The following is a 25,713-nucleotide window of genomic DNA, read 5'->3' on the forward strand; positions in this document are numbered from 1 at the left end:
TGTAAAGAAGAAGAAGAAGAAGAAGAAGAAGAAGAAGGAGGTGGAGCAAAGTGTGAATGTTGCACGAGAGGAGGCGTTTGCACAGAGAGCTGTTTTTTTATTCAAAGAGAATAAAGTAGCACCAACGTTTGGATCGATATCTGCATCGATCTGCCCACCCTTGTCTCCTGGATCGTAGCTGAGATCAGCGTGAACCACGTGGGTCTCTGCTCCCTGATCTGTTTCCTGTGTTTGGAAAGAGTTGCAGCTTCATCGCGGAGTTTCTCTCGGTTTGTGGGCTCATCTAAAGGTAAGCACCGAGCTAACTTTACTGTGAGTTCAGTTCATGTTGAGTTTAGCTCCTGAATGAGGTCTTCTGCTGCTCTCCTCGGTGTCTGTTCACAGTTTATTGTGAACACGTTGAGAGAAGAGTGAGAGAGTGTTTGGAGAAAAACACCAACTAATCATTAGCTCAGCATGCTGGGAGAAGTTGGAGCAGAAAAGTCTTTTCATTGTCCCTGCAGCTGTTTTTCTGCCTGCACCAAACCTCTACAGCCTCGTTTCTATTTGAAGTGATAACAGGAAATGGATGAGAGCGATCTGCTGCAGTATCAGGGTCACAATAAACTTTATTGTCCAGCTGCTGTGGATGAACACATGAGAGGAAGTGAACTCCTACAAAGTCTCATTTTAATGAGTGTGGCTGCTGTAAAGTGATGCACAGGAAGATGTTAACAAAAACTAATGAAACAGAGATGAAAGTAAACAGTGTTCATATTTGAAAGCACAGAGAATAAAAATATATTGTGGTGGTTAATGTGCAGGAGAGTGTGAAGAATGTAATAATGTCTTCCTGTGTCAAACACAGCTGCAGTCAAAGCAGGAAGGGAAGCTGGTTAAAACTGTTGAGTGTGTGAGTTTAAAGGCCCCATCATTAAAGCACAGGTAGATCTGAGTGTAATTGCAATTCTTCATTCTATGAAATGAATGTTTAGCATCGAGTGAATTCAGATGTTCTGTTCAGTTTTCTTTCTATAGTGAAAGTTCACAGCAACAGTCGTCTTAAACTGCTTCATATTGTGATCCACTGTATGGTTTATGATGGAGACACTGAGTCTGGTTCAGCTGCTTTGTTGGGGTCTGTATGTTAAAGAGTCTGTTTACATGGTGGAGTAGAGCAGGGCGATATGACCAAAAATATTCGTCACGATATACATTTGAAAATTTGCGATAACAATATAATTGACACTAGACAAAATACTTTAGAATCAGAATCAGAATGGGTTTATTGCCAGATGTTGAGGTTTACAACATTAGGAAATTGCTGCGGTGCTTCAGTGCAGACAATAAGAATTAAAGTGCTATGTAGAAAGAAAGATATGTGCATGAGATATACATGAGATATATACATGAGAATAAGAATTATGAGTGCTACGTAGAAAGATATATACATGAGTGCAGGTGGTGATCAGTGCCAAACATGAAATGATGCAGTGACACAGCGTAGGGTCATGTGGTTATTGTTCATGTGTTCAAGAGCAGAGGGGAAGAAACTGTTCTTGTGGCGAGAGGTTCTGGTGCGAATGGACCGGAGCCTCCTGCCTGAGGGGAGCAGGTCAAACAGACTGTGTCCAGGGTGAGAAGGGTCAGCTGAGATCCGAGCTGCACGCCGCAATGTCCTGGAGGTGTACAGGTCCTGCAGAGATGGGAGTCTGCAGCCAATCACCTTCTCAGCAGAGCGCACAACACGCTGCAGTCTCTGTTTGTCCCTGATAGTGGCTCCAGCGTACCACACGGTGATGGAGGAGGTGAGGATGGACTCGATGATTGCAGTGTAGAATTGCATCATCGTCTGTGTTGGCAGGTTGAATTTCTTCAGCTGCCTCAGGAAGTACATCCTCTGCTGGGCTTTCTTGATGACGGAGGTGATGGTGGGCTCCCACTTCAGGTCCTGGGTGATGGTGGTACCCAGGAAGCGGAATGAGTCCACAGAGGTGATGGGGGTGTCAGTCAGGATGATGGGGGGAGTGGAGCTGTGTGCTTCCTGAAGTCCACAATAATCTCCACTGTCTTCTGGGCATTCAGCACCAGGTTGTTGTGGCTGCACCAGGACACCAGACGTTCAACCTCCCTCCTGTAGGCAGACTCATCCCCGTCAGAGATGAGCCCAATGACGGTGGTGTCATCTGCAAACTTGATTAGCTTGACAGACTGGTGGGTGGAGGTGCAGCAGTTGGTGTACAGGGAGAAGAGCAGAGGAGAAAGAACACAGCCCTGAGGGGAGCCGGTGCTGATGGTCCGGGAGTCCGAGACATTCTTTCCCAGCCTCACGTGCTGCTTCCTGTCCGTCAGGAAGTCAGTGATCCACCGGCAGATGGGATCAGGCACATTCATCTGGGAAAGCTTGCCTCGGAGATGGTCTGGAAGGATGGTGTTGAAGGCAGAGCTGAAGTCCACAAACAGGATCCTGGCGTAGGTGGGGAGTCCAGATGCTGCAGGATGAAGTGTAGGGCCATGTTGATGGCGTCGTCTACAGACCTGTTGGCTCTATATGCAAACTGCAGGGGGTCCAGGAGGGGGGCCGTGAGGGTCTTGAGATGGGAGAGAACTAGGCGCTCAAATGACTTCATGACCACAGATGTCAGAGCCACGGGTCTGTAGTCATTTAGTCCAGTGATCCTAGGTTTCTTGGGGACAGGGATTATGGTAGAGGACTTGAAGCAGGCAGGCACATGACATGCCTGCAGTGAGGAGTTGAAGATGCCAGAAAACACTGGGGCCAGCTCGTTTGCACAGTGTCTGAGGGTGGCAGGAGACACACCGTCTGGGCCGGGAGCTTTCCGAGCATTCAGACTCCTAAACTGCTTCCTCACATCTGCTTCATGAATATGAAGAGTTGTGGTCGGAGGAGGTGGTGTGAAATCCTCTTTTGTGTGGGGTGAGGGGGCGGGTGTTGCAGGTAAACAGTTTGAAGGTGGTGATGGCTCTATGGAGGGGGGAGAGGTGGGGGAATGAGTGTCCAAAGTGCCTCTATTGTTGGGGTCGTTGGAGGTGTGAAGGCTGCCTGATGGCTCGTCAAAACGACAGTAGAAGTCGTTAAGGGTGTTGGCTAAGAGCAAGTCATCAGTGGAGTGGGGGGTTTTAGGCTTGTAGTTTGTAATATTCCTAAAACCTTTCCACACAGAGGCCGAGTCATTCTCTGAGATCTGCTGCTGCATCTTCTCAGAGTGCTGATGTTTGGCAATGTCCACTTCCTTAGTGAACCTGTACTTGGCCTCTCTGTAGCAGTCCCTGTCTCCGCTTCTGAACGCCTTACTCTTTTCCAGCCACAGCTTTTTGAGTTTAGGGGTACAACTCCACAACTTTATTAGTGCAAAAAAAAACCCATCAATGTATTTTCACTTAAACAAGCAGCTGTTTTTTATGTGCATTAAAGTTATATAAAAATGTAACAGTGCAAATTCCTTGCTGACAGTTTAACAAAAAGGCATTTCCAGTGGAAACTGGCCGACATATCCTCAGCATAACCATGTATAACAGCGGTCCCCAACCCCCGGGCCTCGGACCGGTACCGGGCCGTGAGTCGTTTGGTACCAGGCCGCGAGAGTTGAGGCTCAGGTGTGAAATGTATAGTTTTCAGGGTTTTTATCGGTTTTCAGCGTTATGTTGTTATCGTTTTTATCGTTAACTTGGTTTTCCTGGGTCTTTTCACGTGTGTTATGAATAAATCTTATTTTTTTCGGTACCGGTACTAGTTTTATTTTGTTGTATTTATCCGCGACACCTTAAAGGCCGGTCCGTGAAAATATTGTCGGGCATAAACCGGTCCGTGGCGCAAAAAAGGTTGGAGACCGCTGATGTATAACATCCACAAAAGTTAAGGAGGTTATACACACACAATACGGTAACATTATGTTGAAGCACAGTACGTATCACTCCGGGAGGCTCCTGCCTACGATAGCCGTAATGTAGCATCCCCGGCTGAATGATGGTCTCTTATACTGATGCTTCACAGAGGTTTTATTGGAAATGTTTTTATTGAAACATTCAGTGAAGACACCGTAAGAGCTAGGAGCAAAACAAAACCAGCAATATTAATACCATAAGATCAAAGGAAACAAATTTCTCCTGCTCACATATAGCATATACATCAAATTTACATCACTCAATTCATTATATCACCTCACTAACTTACAACTACACATAAAGGTCAAGGTCAAGGTTAACAACATAAACTCTATTAAACGACATTTTGATTGCATGTAACTTATTCCGTTAAAGGAAACATTAACAAACCTTGTGCCACTGTCAGCCAGGTACTAATTGGCAAAGTAAACGTACATATTTTTCACTTTAAGGCACTCTATTTTACCATATCCTAAAAGAAACGTTACTAACAGCCCTTTAACGGTTTTGTGCCAGTTTCCTGTTTCAAAATAAAAGCATGGATTTCAAAATAAAACCGAAGTGCCTTTCAAACAAACGTAAAAATATTTACAAATTTAAAGGTCATTTACACGTAATGCTCCGACAATTCATCAAGCGGTGCGGGTTCGTAGCATAGCAAAGTCGTACTGAAACATTTTACAGATTTTCGAGCGCCGTGTACGTAAAATTGTTTTCAGGTCAGTAAACACAACCAGAATTCATACATAAGGCACACGGGATTATAAGGGGCACTGTCGATTTTCAGAAAATAAAAGGATTGATTTTAAGTGCGCCGTATTTTCCAAACAACATGGTAATAACGACGGCCCGCTAGCATGCTCTACCAAAAATAGTGCTTTGTTGTGTGTCTGACGGACGAAAGCTAAACCAGTTTCACACCACTGAAGTTGCAGCATTTTTACAAACCAGTTCTGGTTCATCCGTTTCATTTAATGATCCACTTTCGCTCTTCTCATTCGCTGCCATGCTTTTTCCGCCATGTGCGTATGAAAACAAAGCCACTGCGCATGCGCGTTTTAACCACATTCTATCGTGATGTTTCATTTCCTTATCGTTGCCCAACATTATACTGGTATCACCGTGAACGGTATGATATGGCGGTGGTGGTGGGACTGGGGGGCTGAAGGTGTGGAAAGTGTGGGGTGGGGGAGTAACAGGTCTGTCCCTGTTTGTGGAAACCACAGGAGGAGCTGTTCAGGCTGTTGCTGGGTGTGAATTGTTGATGGAGTCTTTAAACTTGTAGTTGCTGTTTTCCAGACTGAAGCAGAGTCGTTAGCTGAAAACTGGTTTTAGAGGTTCATTCAGGACACCTTCTCAGGCTCTTACAGCCTTACCTGTATCATAACAAAGTGTATAAACCCCAATCCACCTTTAACATGGTCCTTCTCCCAAACCTTCAAATAGGACTTTCTGGCCCTGTCATAGTAAAGGGCTGCTTAGAATATTAGAGCCAATGTCACAAAGTTCCTCCTGAAGTATAAGTGAGTGAGAGAGTTTCCTCACTTTGCAGCACAACACGTCTCACAAGATTTCTACAAGCAATCAGAGTGAAATTTGTACTTTGTGTTGTCAGATGAACATATGAGACACTGACTCTTCAGTGCAGTGTGGAGCCTAACAAAGATCTGTTTTGTGTCCCAGCTGATCAGCAGGAGGAGAAGAGTCTGACGGAGCAGCAGAGGAACATTTTCAGCCATCTGGACTCAGCTGAGTCACTACAGAGGAAACAATGAGCTCAACACAGGAGGTGAGGAAAATATCACAGTTTCATCTGTTCTGACCGGCTGGGATGAAACAGGGAAGACAGGATAAAAGACATGCTGTGGAAGTACATTATTATTATTATTATTATTATTATTATTATTATTATTATTATTATTATTGATAGCTGAGCTCTGTAGAGTGAGCAATTATAATGGAGCTCTTCATTATAATTTGTAGATTCAAGCTGTTCTTCATATTTTTGGCCAGCAGATGTCACCAAAGAGGACTGTGTTGAAATGCTTTGAGGAACAGTGATGGGAATAACGGCATTACAAGTAACAATCGCATGAGTGCTTAGTGTTTGACTGAGGAAGAATAAAGTAGTCGTGGTAAGCCAATCACATGACCACTTAAAGACAAAGCAACAAGGTGGTATATACCAGTTTTTAAATTGTGTTGATAGGCCACGTAAAACCAGAGTCATTATAAACAATATATACGCGCCGTTTTTTCCTGAATAGTTTCGTCACGTTTACTGTCTAAGGACAGCGCAGCGAGCACTCTCTGCTTATGAGCAAAAAAACAAACAAAAAAAAGGGAAGTTTTAAGAGTGACAGAGAGAGAGAGAGAGAGAGAGAGAGAGAGAGAGAGGCAGCAGAAAAAGAGAGAGAGCGAGTTTTGAGTCGTGAGAGATTTGTGACGTTTAGCGTGTTTGGAGTGTGTAGTTAATGTGTTGCCTTGTGTAGTTAGTGTGTAGTGTTGTGGATAGTTTTGTGTTGTGTGTCAGAACAATGAGGCGACTGCTGTCTCCAGGTAGAAACAGGAGTGACACACCTGCTGCTGTCAGACCTGCAGGCATCAGGCTGTGATGTTTCCTTTATAGTGGACAGAAATTATTTTTGGAGTGGCACAAATAATTTGTGTGGCATGATTGTTCTGTAAATAGTTTGAAATTGTTATTTTTAAAAAAGGGTAAAAAGTAAATGGGTGCGAATAACTTGTTGTTTGCAAAAATTTTGCCTCAGACAGTCGGAAATATTATAATTCAGATCATGCATCAGTACATTTCCATTTTTTATATCTATAAAAACAAAGCTGACAGTTGTGAGACTTTATCAAAGGTGTAAGCATCACAACAGATGCCTTTGTGTCAAAGTAACTGACGATAAAACACAGAGAAACCTGAAGGTGATTTTCCTCGCCTGGGATTTTATAAAAATATTCTGCAGTACATCAAAAACGAAAGAAAACCATATGAACTTTACCTGATGCTGCTGAAGTGAAGCAGAGCAAAGTTACAGAGTTTTTATTAGAGACACAGCTAAGTGTTTTGCAGTTTTGGCAGCGTGGGGAAAGGAGTCACAGCTCACAATTGTTAGGTTTTCGCTAGCAGCCCTTGCTGACTCAGAGACTTATTCCATGAACAAAGGGAGACAAACGGAGATCGATCGGTTTTAACTTTTGCAAGGGAAGCACAGTCGGAATCTCACAGCTGCAAACTCTCTATTATAATGGAATAAATTAGAAAATTATACATATTTATTATAGGAAAGAGGAAATATAAAAAAGTATAGAGCTGCTAAACATTTATTACTATTCTGAGTGTGTTAGTATGCTGGCATTAATATTTGTGTACAAGCAGGAGAGATGGACATGGTTTTAAGCTACGTTCACACTGCAGGCGAAAGCGCATCAAATCTGACTTTTTTTGGCCCTATGCGACCCATATCCGATCATGCTATGACAGTGTGAATGACACAAATCCTATATTTTTAAGTCCAATCTGGGTCACTTTCGTATGTGGTACTGAATCCGATACATATCTGATGTTGTAGAAAGCGACTGCTGTTTGAACGGTCATGTCGCATTAAATCCATCTTTTACGTCACTGACACAAGACAGACGCCGATTCTCAACGCCAGAGAAGCGCCCGAGAAGACATCGCGAACGCTTCCTGGCCATTCAGTGTAGATGTTAATGAAACTGCTGGGAAGACAACGTGAACATTTTGTTTGTACTGTGTAATCTGCAGCTTCTGACAGAAATCTGCAACTATCCTTTGCTGTTTTAGAGAGGGGCTTCAATAAGGATAATTAATAGGCCATATGTAAATAACAAAATAACTTTATGACTTAAAGCAAAATTGGGAAACGTAAAGTCCAAAACAAGTCTTTACATTAAGGGCCATCAGTCAAAGAATACTGGTCTGGGTCTAAACGGAGCATGTTGTGTGTGACGTCTTCTTTTGCGCATGTCGGCCCATTTGAGGGCCGTGTACCATTCACACTAGAGCACGTTTGCTGTCACATTTTATTTGTAGTGTAAACAACCAGACAAAAAAAATTTGATTTGATCAAAACATCGGAATTGAGCATTAAGACTTGCAGTGTGAACATAGCCTTAGAGTTTTTGAACAGTCATTTTTAACATGAGTTTGGATGTAATGTGTTAGAACTACCAGCAGGTGGGGATAAGAGACCTTTAAGGTGTTTGGTGCCACACTCCACCTTCAGGTTTAAAACTAGTGTTAATGGAGGAAGTTTGAAGGTTGAGTTTGTTCCACGACTGCATTTCACTCACTGCCTCTGTTTGTATCTCTGTCACTGCAGGACCAACATGGAGCGAGAAGTCAGCGCTCTCAGGAGGCCGACAAACCTCAACCAAGAAAGAGAGAGAAAAAACACACCTGTGACGAGTGTGGGATGGGTTTTACTTTTAAGGCATTCCTAAAACGTCATCAGGTCATCCACACTGGAGAGAGACCGTTCAGCTGTGAGTTGTGTGGAAAGTCTTTTTCCTCCGTGGGTTCCCTAAAAACACACCAACTCATCCACAGTGGAGTTAAAGCGTACAGCTGTGATCAGTGTGGCAGAGCTTTTAATCGCAGTAACGGCTTACAGAGGCACCTAGTTACCCACTCTGGAATTAAGGCATACAGCTGTGACATCTGTGGAAAAACTTTCAGCCAGAGTGGAAGCCGAAATGCACATCTACGCATTCACACCAGAGAAGATGTGTACTGCTGTGGTCAGTGTGGCAAACACTTTGCTAAAGACATACACTTACAACGCCACATGTTTACCCACACTGAGGAGAGACCTTGTAAATGTGACCTGTGTGAGAAGACTTTTAAAACTCCACATTACCTGAAACTACACCAACAGATCCACACCAGAAAGAGACTCTACAAGTGCAGTTACTGTGAGGTATGTATTTATATTGTTATCTTGTCATTTTAGCCTGACTGTTTGGAACAACTCTGCTCATTAAACTGTGTTAGCATGTTAGCAATTCTACTGCAGGGAAAAGCAGCTCTGAGTGATTATTCAGATTTTCATTTCAATTATGATTTTTGTTTACACTATTGTGAAAAACGAAATGTGCTGAACACTGATATGATTCTGTTATTTAATGTTCAGGCAGTGATATTATTTCTGCATAAATGGTTTATAAAGTTGTATTGTTACGTAATGGTATTGTAGTATTTTAGCATTAGTGTCATTGCTTCCTCATAACTTTAGTACTTTCAGACATTAGTGTTAAAATACTCATTTAGTATTATAATTGCAGTGTCATGGGGGTAGTAGTGTTTTTCTTGTCTTGGTCAGCTGAGTGTTTTAACTGCACAGTTACAGTGTTATTAATGCAGTATTAAATTAGTATTGTTGGAGTGTTACATTAGTAATTTAGTACTGTGTTGGTACCCTTCAAATATTTTTATGGTAGTAAGTCAGATGTTATTGTAACATGAAATAAGTATTACTGTAGTATTATGGTGGTAGTATTGTAGTTATTGCAGCCCAGTAAACTGAGTGTGTTAACTGAAACAGTAAAATGTAATTGGACGTCTGCAGAGATGCTCTTTATTTCAGGCGACGTTCAGGATAAAAATGTTGAAGGACTGACTTACACTGTGTTTGTGTCTTTGTTCAGAAGCAGAGCGACACAGATGGATCCAGTTCTCAACCCTGTCATTACTGTGGTGGTGGGAAAGACTTTCGTTGTGACCTTTGTGGAAAAACTTTCAATTGGCAAGTCTCCCTAAAAAAACATCAACGTAAACACACTGGAGACAAACTGAAAAACTGCAAAGAATGTGGGAGAAGCTTCACCACATCAGGTGACTTAAAAAACCATGAACTGATTCACAGTGGGGTGAAAAAGCACCTCTGTGATCAGTGTGGGTCATCCTTCACTACTTCAAGTCAGCTTAAAACACACAAACGAGTCCACACAGGAGAGAAACCATACAAGTGCAGACACTGTGACAAAAGCTTCTCACGATCAGGTCATCGTAACAAGCATGAATGTACACACATGGAAGGAAACTACAGCTGTGACCAGTGTGACAAAAGCTTCAGTAATCTCAGTTCATACTCCGAACACAAACGATCCCACGTTACTAATAAACTGTTTCACTGTTACCAATGTGCCCAAACATTCACTTCATTATCTGCTCTGTGCAAACATCAGCGTGATCACTCAGGGCTGAAATCACTCCCATCACTGTGAATCTGAAGAGACAGAAAGATCCTCTTCTGGTTTCAGTGTCAGACTTTAAACTCTTGAGATCAGGCTCCACAGAGTTCAGGTGAAATCTCCTGTAAAAATCTGATGAGGCAACTGTGAATGAAAATGTTCCAGTAGTTACATTTTAACCCCCAGGGGTCGATGGACGTGTCGGCGTGTCAAAATCACATGCCCAGTTTAAGATGCAACAACAAAGGTGCAGCGACCCAGAGTCTCTATTTCAACTTAGGTTGAAAGTGTGGACTCAAACTTTATACCAGTTTTTAAAATGATAGGCCACGTAAAAACAGAGTGATGATTTAAAAAAAAAAATGCAAACGTTTGGGTTTTTCCTGAATAAAACAGTGTTATTTACAGCGGGAAGAAATGGTATGAACTTTTAGTTTTTGGTTTTTTTGGTAACATGTATATACTGGACTGGACATACTCACAGATATACTACGCAATCATATTTACTCGTATACAACACACACACACACACACACACTCTGAAGTGTTTATATAATGGAATCACTGTGAAAAGCATCTAACCTACATGTTTAAAACCACAAGACCAACATATTTAGGTCAAATATTATCTACAATTATATTAATGGTGTTTGCACGACTTGTTGTATGAACACATGTTGATCAATAACATGAGATAATTGGGATCAATGAGTAACCTTTGATTGTGCTATGGCCAACAATGATAAGTGCAAACATGGAACTAATTCAACTCTCTCTTTCTCTCTGCTCATCTTTATTGCCTCATGTTGTGTCCAGTGTTTCCAAAGCCTATTTGGTAAAGAAACCTGGCCTGCGGGGGATGCATCTGGGATTGTTTTTCTTGCCTCAGCTGCCAGAAAGCGAGAAAACCATTTTCTTATCATAGATAGTAGTCTACTTCTGGCACACACACTTAAAAAATGGTCAAAATGATTAACTGTCAAATGCTGTTTTGCAGACTCACTTTGGCCATAAAACTGACAAAGGGACAGAATTAAAAAATAATGGATTCTCGGACTGGCACTCAGAAAGTTATGAAATAGTGCCATAAAGTTAGTGGAAAAAAGACAGCTATGGAACATAAGTGTAAGATTAAAAGAAGCAAAGTACAAGCATGATTAACAACTGATGGAAAATATTGATGAGCATATCACATTGATAATTGGGTTTATAGGACATTTTTGAATTTGAAACTTTACTTATGAGGTAAAAACTTCATATCGACCTTGAGAGAACAAAGGATGAAAGGGTACCCAACGGCAGGAGGAGGTTGATATTCCCCGGGTTGCTATTTTTTGTGTCGGTCGTGTTGTGGTTCTCTGCTGTTTGTGCTTAAATGCATTTCACCACAGGGTTTGCTTTGCTTGCTGCCATGTAAATGTCTCGCTATACTCTGTATGTATTTTCTTGCTGTTCATATGATTCTGTGTATTAAACTCAGTTCCAAGAATTCTAAACCTTTGTTCAAAGGTTCTTTTTGAGTGCCCTGATTTTATCTGGATGCAAAGTGTACAGAAAATTTTACATAATCCAAAGTGATATTTTTTTTCTATGGGCCCTCAAATTCCTCATGGCACTCATGGTAGAGTTAACCTTAAAGGTGTGTTCGAGAGCATATAATGCTTATGTAATCAGTACAGAACATGTGCTGCTTTTCTTATTATTGCAGGGTTGGCAACCAAAGTAAAACTTTCTGGTACAACGCTGCCCCCTGGTGGGTAAGGTTTTAATTACAAAATAGTTTTAGTTACTAAATGTTGAAGTAGAAAGGATAGACACAGTATCCTGTCATGTCAGTGCTATTATAAGACATTGTGGGTTTACTTGCATTAAACATTTAAACAAGTATCTCTGTGCTTCTAAGGCACTTGATGCATTTCAGCTCCACAGAAACACGAACCGCAGCACAACATGCATCTTTGCCAGCAGCCATTTGATCGCAGGAAGCTTCAGCTGTGACTAACCTCTAAAGCAGTCTTTCTAAATCATCTGTGATGCAGTTTTCTTTTTAATACTGCTTTTAGGTTCAGTCAGGAAAGATATCTGGTGTGAAAATAATTCTGAATCAGGCGTGTGAATAAAGGAACAATAGTTGTTTTTGTATTTAATACTGTAAGTGTTTTATCTTTATTTTAGATTTTTTCTTTCATGAAGTAGTGTCAGGTCACAGGATGGAATAGATGGGTGTAACTTTATGTTTTAATCATTCTTGCATGGGTTGCTGTGTTTTATCATTTTTCATCATCTTTTAATAATGTACAGTGTTTTGTTCTTATGGTTTTATTGGATGCTTTTACTGTACTTTTTGTTGAATTGTCCCAGAGAGACTCCTCTCCCTCCTCCTCATCCCTAATTGGACATATGCCCTGACAGATCACAGGGTACTGCAATTAATCAGGGCTCCCTTTTTGGCCGTGAAAGGCCAATGAGGGCCTGGCAGGACAGAGACGGGGCAAAAAAAAAAGAAAGGAAGGAAATGTGAGTATTCTTTCTACTCTCCTCCTCATAACGTTTATACTGGAATTGACTACTTTCTTATATCGGAAGCCTTAGCGAATAATTCTGTAAATTCAAGTATTGGTAATATAGTAATCTCAGAACATGTGCCAATTTTTCCTATTTCTTTGAAATATTTTGGAGACACCTCGAAGCTGCAGGTGGCATTTAAATGTGGCCTTAATTAAAGACCCGGAGGCAGAGTTAACGGTAGTACATTCTCATACAAAAGACGGAGTTGAATAAAATTGATAATGTTAAATATAAGTTGAATGGCCTGTATAACAAAAAGACAAAATATTCTTTATTTCGTATAAATAAAGCATATTGGGAAATGGGAGAAAAGCCGAGCCATTTATTAGCATATGGTCTTAAAAAGGCAGTATGAACCACATCCCAGGTACATGACAATCGAAACGGATTATTTCAACTTCTACCAGACAGATAAATGATGGATTCAGGGCCTTTTACAACAATCTTTACTCTACACAAGGTAGTTTAGATGAACAGGAATTTGAAGCATTCTTTACTGATCTAAATCTGCCACTGCTTTCTATTACTGATCAGCAGATTACAGAGGCTCCAATTACAGTAGGAGATTACCCACGCAATTAACAGCATGTCACTTAATAAGGCTCCAGGATTAGACGGGTTACCGTTGGATTTCTATAGAGCATTGGAGGATATGTTGAGTCCCCATGCTGTTCGATGTTTATAATGAGGCGTTTAAAGTGGGTTCATTACCTCAGTTAATGCACTCTGGACTTGTAACCTTTATCCCTAAAACTGTGAAAGATCCTCTAGACCCAAGCGGTTACCGTCCCATACCTTTGCATACAAAGATACATGCAGCGCAATCTGGTTTTGTTCTGAACCGGTATGGTTCAGATAATATTAGGCGGCTGGTCAATTTACCAAATTACGTAGCCTTATCGCTGGATGCTTCTAAAGCCTTTGATTGTGTCGAGTGGGAAGATCTGTTTAAGACATAAGAAAAATTTGGTTTTAGTGACAATTTTATTAGGTGGATAAAAACATTATATGATTCGCCTTCAGCACACGTATTGACAAACGGATTTATATCTAATCTCTTCTGTCCCCTTTGCCCCAGGCTGTTTGTAATTGCTATAGAGCCTTTTGCACAAAAACGAAGAAATAACGTAAACATATTTGGGATTTCGATGGGTAAAATCAACATAAATATCTACAAAATGCAGATGATATGTTGTTACTTATGACGCAGCCTAGGAAGTCTATTCCATCCCTATTACAATGTATAGAAAGTTTTACATCGCTTTCAGGATATCATGTTAATTGGGATATATGCAATGCCTATGTCAGGACACTGCCCTCATAGTATATTTAAACAATTTCGATGGTCCGTGAATGGTCTGAGGTATTTGGGGAAACAAATTACTTCAGAATATACTAATATGCAGGGGCGGTCGTAGTCTGTTTGTTGCCCTGGGCGAGTATATTAGTGCTATTTCTTAAATTTGTCAAATCTGTAACATAATGTATTGTTTGGAGTTTAGTCTGTTACTGTTACTTTTTTTTTTTTTATTTCTTCTTGGAGCAACTGTAACCCACATAATTTACTTAGGGATTAATAAAGTATTCTGATTATTTCAGGATACATGACCTGCCATTATCCAATGACACATTTGCTTACCTGTATCTTTTGCTCGTTACTCCTCCTCTTCTTTTCTCTTTTTCTAAACTGAGCACCTGATGGCTTTGAACTTTTCTTGTCCATCTTCCATTAGCATTTAATTTTGCACTCCAGTATGAACACCCATCCCTCAACCCGAGAATCACCACAACATAACCTAATAGACCTACACCTTAGTTCATAGTTTTTTTTTCTGGGATTTTGTACAACCCACGATTCAAATCATGAATACATGATGGGCTTGGATTGACAACATTATGAATGAAATGTGCTCTATTTGGAAGCAGCAGGTCTCCCTCCCCTTTTGACGGGTTGTGTGTGAGACTTTAAATCATCAAAATATAAATTTTAAATTGTTATTGATCCTTTTACCCCTTGTCCTAAAGTGTATATTTATTTTCTTACTCTTCTTATATTTATTGTTTGTTTACTTGCACTGCTGTAACTGGAGCCTCGTCGTCTCGTCTATATATTTCGGTTATCACCCAGTTAGCTCATAGCATTTCTCAACAGTTCTGCCTCCTTTTCGACTATCGGGACATTTAAACAAAATAAATAATCCGTATACAAACAAATTCATGCTTTTCTCCTCAACAGAGAGCGTTCCCCGATTGAACAACAGCGCCGTAAAATAAGAAGAATGGCGCCTAATTACAGAGTTAATAATACAGACTTTGTAATATGTCACGTGAAGATTCATCAGCCAGATGAAGTGTTTCCTGACAACTGACAGTGATAGTGGACATCATCATCACTATTCCAACAATCCTCTCCACACAGACAAGCATAAACACACTCGACTATCACTAAATCAAGTTTAACACACGTTTGTAATGACGCTAATTCAGTTAACAATAGGGTTTATTCGCTCGGTCAGCAGGTGGCAGTGTCCTCGTACACTGGGGAGTAAACTGCCAATAAACAAACAGAGGAAGAAGAAAACCCTTGCGCATGAGCGGTAGGGATCGGGGAGTCCTGATCCGTAACTATCTTTAAATTTTTCGTTTTTGTCTACATTGTATTGAAATGTTTCATTATTGGAAACATTTTAAGAGATACTTATTATTCTTAACAGATACTCTGACCCGTAACTATCGTAAAACGCTTTGACCGGAAGTAGACACCCTTCGCGCATGCGGGGTACCGATTCGGTTTCCGGTACGGATTGGGTAGTGACAGAGGTACACAGGAGAGCTGCTTTTTAATTCAAAGAGACTACAGTAGTACCAACGTTTGGATCGATATCTGCATCGATCTGCCCACCCTTGTCTCCTGGATCGTAGCTGAGATCAGCGTGAACCACGTGGGTCTCTGCTCCCTGATCTGTTTCCTGTGTTTGGAAAAGAGTTCCAGCTTCATCGCGGAGTTTCTCTTGGTTTGTGGGCTCATCTAAAGGTAAGCACCGAGCTAACTTTACTGTGAGTTCAGTTCATGTTGAGTTTAGCTCCTGAATGAGGTCTTCTGCTGCTCTCCTCGGTGTCTGTTCACAGTTTATTGTGAATACGTTGAGAGAAGAGTGAGAGTGTTTGGAGAAAAACACCAACTAATCATTAGCACTGCAAACAGTGTTCATATTTGAAGCACAGAGAATAAAATATATTGTGGTGGTTAATGTGCAGCTCCTGGTGATTTGGTAGAAAAAAAAAATTAATCATGTTTTTAATCATGTTGTGGATTGAATGTTGGTTTTTATTTTATCTACAGAAGTTTTTCCCACCTGTGATTGTTCAGATTGATTTGTTGGGTTGACTTGAATCATGTGAAGGTTTAAAGCTGCACTTCCCCCAAAAAGAATAAAATATAATCGTGAAGAATGTAAAAATGTCTTCCTGTGTCAAACACAGCTGCAGACAAAGCAGGAAGGAAAGCACTGAAACCACTGATCAATGACCATGATTACCGTTCACAGTGAGTGAGTCGCTGCAATCACAGCATTTGATCAATGAGCTTTAATCATTGGTTGTCGGGGAATGGTGGAGGTGGTGGGACTGGGGGGCTGAAGGAGTTGAAAGTGTGGGGTGGGGGAGTAACAGGTCTGTCCCTGTTTGTGGAAACCACAGGAGGAGCTGTTCAGGCTGTTGCTGGGTGTGAATTGTTGATGGAGTCTTTAAACTTGTAGTTGCTGTTTTCCAGACTGAAGCAGAGTTGTTAGCTGAAAACTGGTTTTAGAGGTTCATTCAGGACACCTTCTCAGGCTCTTACAGCCTTACCTGTATCATAACAAAGTGTATAAACCCCAATCCACCTTTAACATGGTCCTTCTCCCAAACCTTCAAATAGGACTTTCTGGCCCTGTCATAGTAAAGGGCTGCTTAGAATATTAGAGCCAATGTCACAAAGTTCCTCCTGAAGTATAAGTGAGTGAGAGAGTTTCCTCACTTTGCAGCACAACACGTCTCACAAGATTTCTACAAGCAATCAGAGTGAAATTTGTACTTTGTGTTGTCAGATGAACATATGAGACACTTTGACTCTTCAGTGCAGTGTGGAGCCTAACAAAGATCTGTTTTGTGTCCCAGCTGATCAGCAGGAGGAGAAGAGTCTGACGGAGCAGCAGAGGAACATTTTCAGCCATCTGGACTCAGCTGAGTCACTACAGAGGAAACAATGAGCTCAACACAGGAGGTGAGGAAAATATCACAGTTTCACCAAATAATCAGTCACGTCTAAAACTCTCATCCTCCCAACCTGTTATATGACTGTGTTGTATATTATTATATATACAATCACTTCACTAAATAATCTGCCTCAGATTGTTTTGCAGCATCTTTCAGTTTATGAAAAAAACATAATGTCACATGTACAGACCCAATATCTGATTTCAACACATGAGGACTTACATGTAAGCTTTAATCTCCAGTTGATCAAATCCCACTGAGCAGTCCTTCCCTTTAAATCTAACCTCTCTTCTTCCTCTCCTGTCCTGTGTGTCTTATCTTTCTCCATCTCTGAGTGACGTTAGGTCTCTTTCTTTTCTCTCTCTGTGATGTACAGCAGCCGAACCTACAACAGCAGCTAGCAACACACTGAGAAAAATTGCACGTTGGTTGAGTGCTGGGTAATTGCATATGGGTGGAAATGGATGTTTGTATATGTGTGTGCCTGTATGTCTGTGTCTATATGTCAGGTTGGGTATCAGGCGCCACCTCTCTGGGGACATCTCAGGCCCTCCAAGGTATGGAGGGCTATCTCCCCCCACCACCACTTCCCCTGCCAGTGGCGGACTCCCTCAGACATCGGTGCGTTGGTGGTTCTTTGTGTCTGGGGATGGGTGTCCGGGTACACACCGGCTCACTCCTTGGCAGACGCTTATCGGGGCCTGGAGCCTGGGGCTCGCTCGGGCCACTTCGGAGGTGGGGTGCCCCCGGCCTCTCGGCCTGGGGCTCGGTCACTCAGGCACGGCTGGCTGCCGGCGGAGCTCACGGGCGCGTCACTGCAACTCCCCCTGGCTTCTGCTCCGCGGCTGCTGAGTGAGCCCTCATCTGGGACTCTCCTCAGCTCTTTCTGGGACAGTGGCGCAGCTGCCCCTCTGTTGGTCTTCCTTGGTCTCTTGTGTTCTGGGGGCCTCTGGATGTCTGGAGTTTTGATCTCCTCCTTACCTGCTTCATGCCCTGGTGGATGGGGCTGTGGCCCCCCCACACCCTCTAGCAGATTATTACATGAAGGAACCTTTTAAAAAAACAAGCGCGTCCATGCTCACAGGTGTACACACGGGTGATCACACCCACAAACTACACCCTTTTTGGCTCCTACCTCAAAGCACACTGTGTTCTGTTGATCTTATGTGCTGCACAATAATGTTTAATATTTAGTATTTACTGTCATATTCCCATATATCATTGTGATGTTGTTTATTCTATTACTCTTGTTCTCTTCTGCTTGTTTTCTTTTTTCTTTCTCAACAGGTGATCCAGGTGATCGATATATGCATTTTTTAAAAAAAATTTTTCTGCTCATTCTGTTGGTTTTTGTTTTTTGCCCTTCTCCCCCGTCCCTCTTCTCAGCTGTTTCTCTTTCTTTCTCCCCTTCTTTCCCCCAGTCAAGTCTGTCCCGTATTCAGTAAGTGAAAATAAAATAAACAATAAAAGGTGAATCAAATGGACCATTACGGCAAGGCTGGGATGGTCAGTTTGGTAAAGTAAATCCGTTGGGCATCTTTCTTTGCCTTTAGACAATAATTCTGATGGCAAAAGAGCCAAACGGGACAGGCAAAAAAAATAAATAAAATCATTAATTAACCATCTCCACCCATGTCTTTGGACTATGGGAAGGAGGAGTAGTACCCGGAGAGAACATACACAGACACAGAGAGAGTGGTGATAATTACTGCACCACCCAGAGCCTGTGGTTTTTTCCACAGGTTATAAAATGCAGTTTCCCTCCTCATTGCTACCAAGTGTGTGTTCACACACACACATTAAGATTTTATTAAAATTGAAATAGCAACTTTTTAAACCAATAGTGTTTTGTTTTTTAACACCATTAGTTCTGTGTTGTGTACATCACCTCATCTGTCCTTCCCTTTTTGTAGCCCTCTAACATTGTGACAGATTGAATAACAACATGCTTGCTTGACCATTCACTGCTCAGAGGAGTATATTGCTCTTTGAAGCCGCTTCTATTATGCTTCATTTTCCATATTCATCAGCCTCTGTGTAACCAGCACTCACGATCTTGTGCAGCTTGGTTTTGTCTTTTGTGTTTTGAATGGCAGATGACAAACAACTAAAGATATATGTGTCCAGAGGGAGCCCTAAAAAAAAAAGCTGCTGCTTAGCTGCTCGTGATTTGTAGGTGGACGCCATATTAGTTGCAGCGGTGACCTGTAAGAGAAAAACAGACTTTTTTTGTTGTTGTTATTTGGGTTGCTTTCGTGTGATTCCCGTTTAAGAATTGTTTAATGACTTTATTTGATTCTCTCTTCATCTGACCTATCTGCTGCTATTCTGGGCATGTTCTTCATCTTGCTCTCCTTTGTGAGTGGGTGACCTTTATGTTGTCCTCGGTCCTCTTCAGTCTCTCTCAGATCTTTTTTTGTCTCATTTCCACTTTAATCATATCTCCCTCCCACTGTCAGTCTGTCTTGTCTGTTTCTCTTGTGAATGGAGAGACAGAGATTGAGTCTTAGAATGGGAGTCAGCAGCCTACACAGTTATGTTACAAAACACTGCAGCATTCACGGCGCTGACCTGTTTTTATCCTTATTTCAGTAGCTGCCTACATAGAATGGCTTGATTCACAAACAGTTTGTCGATGACTGTTCTAAATGAATGATTTACCAATGTAGAGTTTCTAACGCAACTCATTTGAGATTGTTGTAATAAATACAACCACTGATCCATTGGGCTGTGACCCCTTTGAGCTGCGCTGATGTCTTCTGGGGGCTCTTTTTCATTTTTTAGCTTTTTTACTTTATCTTCTGTCTGGTTTAGTTTTCTTCCTTTCCAAGAATGTCACAGCAACTGCCATCCGTCCTTTAGTGGAATTTGCGTCTAATTACTTGAACATTTTCTGTATTCTAATAAGAGAAAAAAGAAGGGAAAAAAAAGAAAAGAAGAAAAAAAAGAGAAAAATTGCACACAATGTTGAATAAATTAGAAAAAACATAAAAATATATGATAGGAAATGGGAAGTATAAAAGTATTCACTTGGTAAACGTGTATTACTATTCTGTGTGTGTTAGTATGGAGGCATTAATATTTGTGTACAAGCAGCAGGGATGGGCATGATTTTAGTGTTTAAACAGTCATTAATTATTTTAACAGCAGGTTGGATGTAATGTGTTAGAACTACCAGCAGGTGGGGATAAGAGACCTTTAAGGGGTTTGGTGCCACACTCCACCTTCAGGTCTAAAACTAGTGTTAATGTTACGGAGCCCCGCGAGGGACATGGGAGAAAAATATTGAGATGAACAGACGTTTTCCAAGATCTTGCAAAATAGACTGCATCCTTCACAGGTTGCATTTGAAGGCTTTTGCAAAATCTCGCAAAAGTTCATCTTTATTTTTTTTCCTCTCATGTCCCTTGCAGGGCTCCATACTATGTTGGGAATTTCAAGGTTGAGTTTGTTCCACGACTGCATTTCACTCACTGCCTCTGTATCTCTGTCACTGCAGGACCAACATGGAGTGAGAAGTCAGCGCTCTCAGGAGGCCGACAAACCTCAACCAAGAAAGGGAGAGAAAACATACAGCTGTGACGAGTGTGGGAAGGATTTTACTGAGAAGGGTAATCTAAAACATCATCAGGTCATCCACACTGGAGAGAGACCGTTCAGCTGTGACTTGTGTGGAAAGACTTTTTCCTGGAAGGATGTTCTAAAAAAACACCAACTCATCCACAGTGGAGTTAAAGCATACAACTGTGATCAGTGTGGCAGAGCTTTTACTCACAGTAGCAGCTTACAGAGGCATCTAGTTACCCACTCTGGAATTAAGGCATACAGCTGTGACATCTGTGGAAAAACTTTCAGCCATATAGGGAATCGAAATAGACACCTAAGCATTCACACCAGACAAGATGTGTACTGCTGTGATCAGTGTGGCAAACAGTTTACAACACATGCGAAGTTACAACAACACATGTTTACCCATACTGAGGAGAGACCTTATAAATGTGACCTGTGTGAGAAGACTTTTAAATCTCCACTTAACCTGAGCCTACACCAACAGATCCACACCAGAAAGAGACTCTACAAGTGCAGTTACTGTGAGGTATGTATTTGTATTGTTATCTTGTCATTTTAGCCTGACTGTTTGGAACAACTCTGCTCATTAAACTGTGTTAGCATGTTAGCAATTCTACTGCATGGAAAAGCAGCTCTGAGTGATTATTCAGATTTTCATGTCAGTTATGATTTTAATATTACTGTAGTATTATGGTGGTAATATTGCTATAAAGACACATCTCCTGGATGCACTGGTACTCATCTTCAGTGATGTATCCTAAGGTCATCAGGTGTTTCGGGTCATACACCCTCGCCCAGGCGACCCAGCCGGGGGTGATCAGGCCCCGACTTGCGTACCAGTAGCTACCCACGGATCAGCCCTCTTGATCCACAGCCACCTTGTGGCTTTCTCTGCCGCTTCACTCACAGCCTGGATGGCCCTCTTCTTGGCTGCCCCAGCCACGCCCAGCCGGCCTACATGTGCAATAACACTAAGTCCAATAATCCTTTCTGGCATCGTTGTATTTTTACTCAGTTGTATATAGCATTCGTATTCTATTTTTATCTTATTGTATATTTTTATTCTATTTTATTCTACTGTATATAGTATATTATTTTATTCTATTCTGTACAGCTGTGTACTGTATTTATTCTTATTGTATTCTAATTTTTGCCTCATAACTTTTGCACTGTCCACTTACTGCTGTGACAAAACAAATTTCCCACGTGTGGGACTAATAAAGGTTATCTTATCTTATCTTATCTTATCTTATCTTATCTTATCTTATCTTATCTTATCTTATCTTATCTTATCTTATCTTATCTTATCTTATCTTATCTTATCTTAAAGCCCCTACAACCCACTTCTATGGGCTCATAGAAAGTCTTCCAGCCCCTTCCCCTGCACTCCTGCACTAGTTCCTGGTACTTTCCTCGTTTCCTTTCATTGGCCTCCTCAATCCGCTCTTCCCAGGGCACTGTGAGTTCCAGCATGATCAGCTGTTTTGAGGCCTCAGAAATAATTATCATGTCTGGCCGGAGTGATGTTTTTGCAATGTTCTGAGGGAACTTTAGTTGTTTACCCAGGTCAGCCTGTAGCTGCCAATCAGAGGCTGTGTTGAGGAGGCCAGTTGTCAAATGTGGGCGCACCAGCCTTAATAAAAGAGATTGCCTTCCTCGGAGCATGATGATGCTTGCTGGTGCTGATTGCTGAGGCAATCTTTTCAGCAACTACTCTGAGCACCTGGTCGTGCCGCCAACGATACCGACCATCGGCCAGGGCCCTTGGGCAGCTGCTAAGGAGGTGTTCTAGGGTCCCTCTTCCAAAGCACAGGGGACAGGCAGGTGTCTCGCTCTTTCCCCACAGATGGAGGTCTGCCTTCTCAGTTATTGCAGCCCAGTAAACTGAGTGTGTTAACTGAAACAGTAAAATGTAATTGGACGTCTGCAGAGATGCTCTTTATTTCAGGCGACGTTCAGGATAAAAATGTTGAAGGACTGACTTACACTGTCTTTGTGTCTTTGTTTAGAAGCAGAGCGACACAGATGGATCCAGTTCTCAACCCTGTCCTCACTGTGGTGGTGGGAAAGACTTTCGTTGTGACCTTTGTGGGAAAGCTTTCAGTCACCAATACACCTTAAAAGTACATCGACGTAGACACACTGGAGACAAACTGAAATACTGTAAAGAATGTGGGAAAAGTTTCACCACATCAAGTAGATTAAAACGCCATGAACTGATTCACAGTGGGGTTAAAAAGCACCTCTGTGATCAGTGTGGGTCATCCTTCATTACTGCAGGTCAGCTTAAAACACACAAACAAGTCCACACAGGAGAGAAACCATACAAGTGCAGACACTGTGACAAAAGCTTCTCACAATCAGGTAATCGTATTTTTCATGAATGGGCACACATGGAAGGAAACTACAGCTGTGACCAGTGTGACAAGAGCTTCAGGAATTTCAGTTCATACTCCGAACACAAACGATCCCACGTTACTAATAAACTGTTTCACTGTTACCAATGTGCCCAAACATTCACCTCATTGTCTGCTCTGTGCAAACATCAGCGTGATCACTCAGGGCTGAAATCACTCCCATCACTGGATCACAGTGAATCTGAAGAGAAGGAAAGATTCTCTTGAGGTTTGAGGGTTAAACTTAATGTCAATGCTGACATCACGATTACGTGATTAAAAATTTTACACAGTTAATCCGTTCTGGAGCGCAGAAATCAGAAATCCCTGAAATGTCTCTGTCAATGTATTTCGGACAGTTTGTCCAAAGTTCGTGCATTCTGCGCTCCAGATGGGTTAAAAATTGTAATTGTGTCAATTGTGTCAATCTTGATGACAGCGTTAACGTGTGTCAGGGCCCTCGGTGCGCCTGCTTGATGCTGTGCTGAAGTCTCACACACAACCTGTCGAAAGGGGAGGGGGCGGGCTGCTTGATTATGATTCATATCTTCACTCCAAGCCTATTATGTATTAATTATTTTTCCTGGGTTGTGTAAAATCCCACAAAAGTAAACGACACATCTGCTTACCTGGTATTGTCCTGAAACGATAACACTCAGTAGGAATTGAGAAAACTGCTGTTTACCTTTTTTAGCTTCTTGGCTATTATAGTAAACAGTAGACAGACAGTAGAGACTGATGTGACTTGTTGAATCTTTTGGACTGTGTTCAGCATAATATTAACGAGCAGCTAATTGGAAGAGCTGTATTGTTGATTTGTCTGATATTTCAATGTGTGATTAATTATAACGACTGTTTGTTATCCCTTTGCAAATTTGTTATGTTTGTGCTTAAAGGCTCTTCACCATGGGGTTCGCTTCACTTTGCTTTCTGCTAACTGTCTCGCTATATTCTGTGTGTAATTTCTTACTGTCCATATAATTCTGTTTATTAAACTCTGTTCCAAGAATATTACTCTTTTCCAGAGGATCTTTTCGAGTGCCTTGATTTTAACTGAATCTAAAAAAAGCCAGATCTCCACAGACATCCATGATGGCTTTGCGACCAAAGCAGACAGCGGTATAAACGCTCAGGCGGACGCACCTGAGCGGAGAGGTTCTGCTCCTGAACCTCTGCGCACAGCATCTGGAAATCGGGGCTGTACCAAGTCCCTTTCATCTTTACACAGGACTGTAAGCTGTCATCTGTGAGGCGTGAACGGTGTTTGTTTTTAACGTAGTTCACAGTTGAGAACAGCTGCTGACATAATGTTGATCCGAAGATCCATAATTGGCCTACCTGGGGTTGAGTCTTGATAAATTGCACACCGTTTCAACTGGTTTACCGGCCTCCTGTGAGTGTGACGCTTATTTTGAGCAATGAAAAAGCTGTTGAGAAATGCTAGGAGCTAACTGGGCGCTAACCGTATCATTCAAATATATCTATATATATCTATATCTATATATATCTATATATATCTATATCTATATCTATAGATATAGATATAGATATATTTGAATGATACGGTTAGCGCCCAGTTAGCTCCTAGCATTTCTCAACAGCTTGATATAGATATCTATATAGATATCTATATCTATATAGATATATATAGATATCTATAGATCTATATATCTATATCTATCTAGATCTATATATCTCATCTTACCGTTCAGAGCTGAATGGTAAGAACAAGATCCGGGCCATCAACACGTACGCCCTGCCCGTGATCAGGTACCCTGCTGGGGTAATAGGCTGGCCAAAGGAGGAGATAGAAGCCACTGACATAAAGACAGGCCCCTGCACGGTATGTACCACCGGCAGATAGAGGAGGTGGCTGATATCCAGAAATCCTACCAGTGGCTGGACTGAAAGACAGCACAGAGGCACTAATCATGGCAGCACAAAAACAAGCTCTGAGCACAAGATCCATAGAGGCTGGGGTCTATCACACCAGGCAAGACCTCAGGTGCAGGCTGTGTAAAGATGCCCCAGAGACAATCCAGCACATAACAGCAGGGTGCAAGATGCTAGCAGGCAAGGCATACATGGAACGCCATAACCAAGTGGCCGGCATAGTGTACAGGAACATCTGTGCCGAGTATAACCTGGAAGTCCCGAGGTCAAAATGGGAGATGCCCCCAAGGGTGGTGGAGAATGACCGAGCTAAGATCCTGTGGGACTTCCAGATACAGACGGACAAAATGGTGGTGGCTAACCAACCGGACATAGTGGTGGTAGACAAACAGAAGAAGACGGCCGTCGTGATCGATGTAGCGGTTCCGAATGACAGCAATATCAGGAAGAAGGAACACGAGAAGCTGGAGAAATACCAAGGGCTCAGAGAAGAGCTCGAGAGGATGTGGAGGGTGAAGGTAACGGTGGTCCCCGTGGTAATCGGAACACTAGGTGCGGTGACTCCCAAGCTAGGCGAGTGGCTCCAGCAGATCCCGGGAAAAACATCGGAGATCTCTGTCCAGAAGAGCGCAGTCCTGGGAACAGCTAAGATACTGCACAGGACCCTCAAGCTCCCAGGCCTCTGGTAGAGGACCCGAGCTTGAAGGATAAACCGCCCGCAGGGGCGTGCTGGGTGTTTTTTTTTTTTTTATATATATATATTTTTTTTTTTTCTCAAACCTTTATTTAAACATCAGTACAATACAAAACGGAATTAAACAGTACTACAATAATGGTGTTGTACTTACAAAAGAATTGTATGCATAGATAAACAAATACACGAACAGTATTCAGAAACAACAATATAAATATGCTAGGG

At 41.8% G+C, this 25,713-nt stretch overlaps 1 protein-coding gene and 1 pseudogene across 2 annotated transcripts; both read left to right on the plus strand.

The window, feature by feature from the left end:
- The first annotated feature begins 5,572 nt into the window (after positions 1–5,572).
- Positions 5,573–12,046, plus strand: LOC146566972 (uncharacterized; annotated as a pseudogene). The gene is made up of 3 exons (XR_014893856.1): positions 5,573–5,674; positions 8,241–8,837; positions 9,565–12,046. The product of XR_014893856.1 is annotated as an uncharacterized LOC146566972 (transcript).
- Positions 12,047–15,482: 3,436 nt separating this feature from the next.
- On the plus strand, positions 15,483–23,904 carry LOC146566973 (uncharacterized). The gene is made up of 4 exons (XM_085286618.1): positions 15,483–15,712; positions 16,837–16,942; positions 20,435–21,031; positions 22,515–23,904. The coding sequence occupies exons 2-4, from the start codon at positions 16,925–16,927 to the stop codon at positions 23,127–23,129; spliced, it is 1,230 nt and encodes a 409-aa protein (XP_085142744.1). The 5' UTR covers positions 15,483–15,712; positions 16,837–16,924; the 3' UTR covers positions 23,130–23,904.
- Positions 23,905–25,713: the final 1,809 nt, after the last annotated feature.

Source organism: Mchenga conophoros, linkage group LG9 (assembly GCF_057382185.1).
Source record: "Mchenga conophoros isolate Kocher_MC1m ecotype Shallow Benthic linkage group LG9, M_conophoros_male_GT1.1, whole genome shotgun sequence".
Classification (NCBI taxonomy): domain Eukaryota; kingdom Metazoa; phylum Chordata; class Actinopteri; order Cichliformes; family Cichlidae; genus Mchenga; species Mchenga conophoros.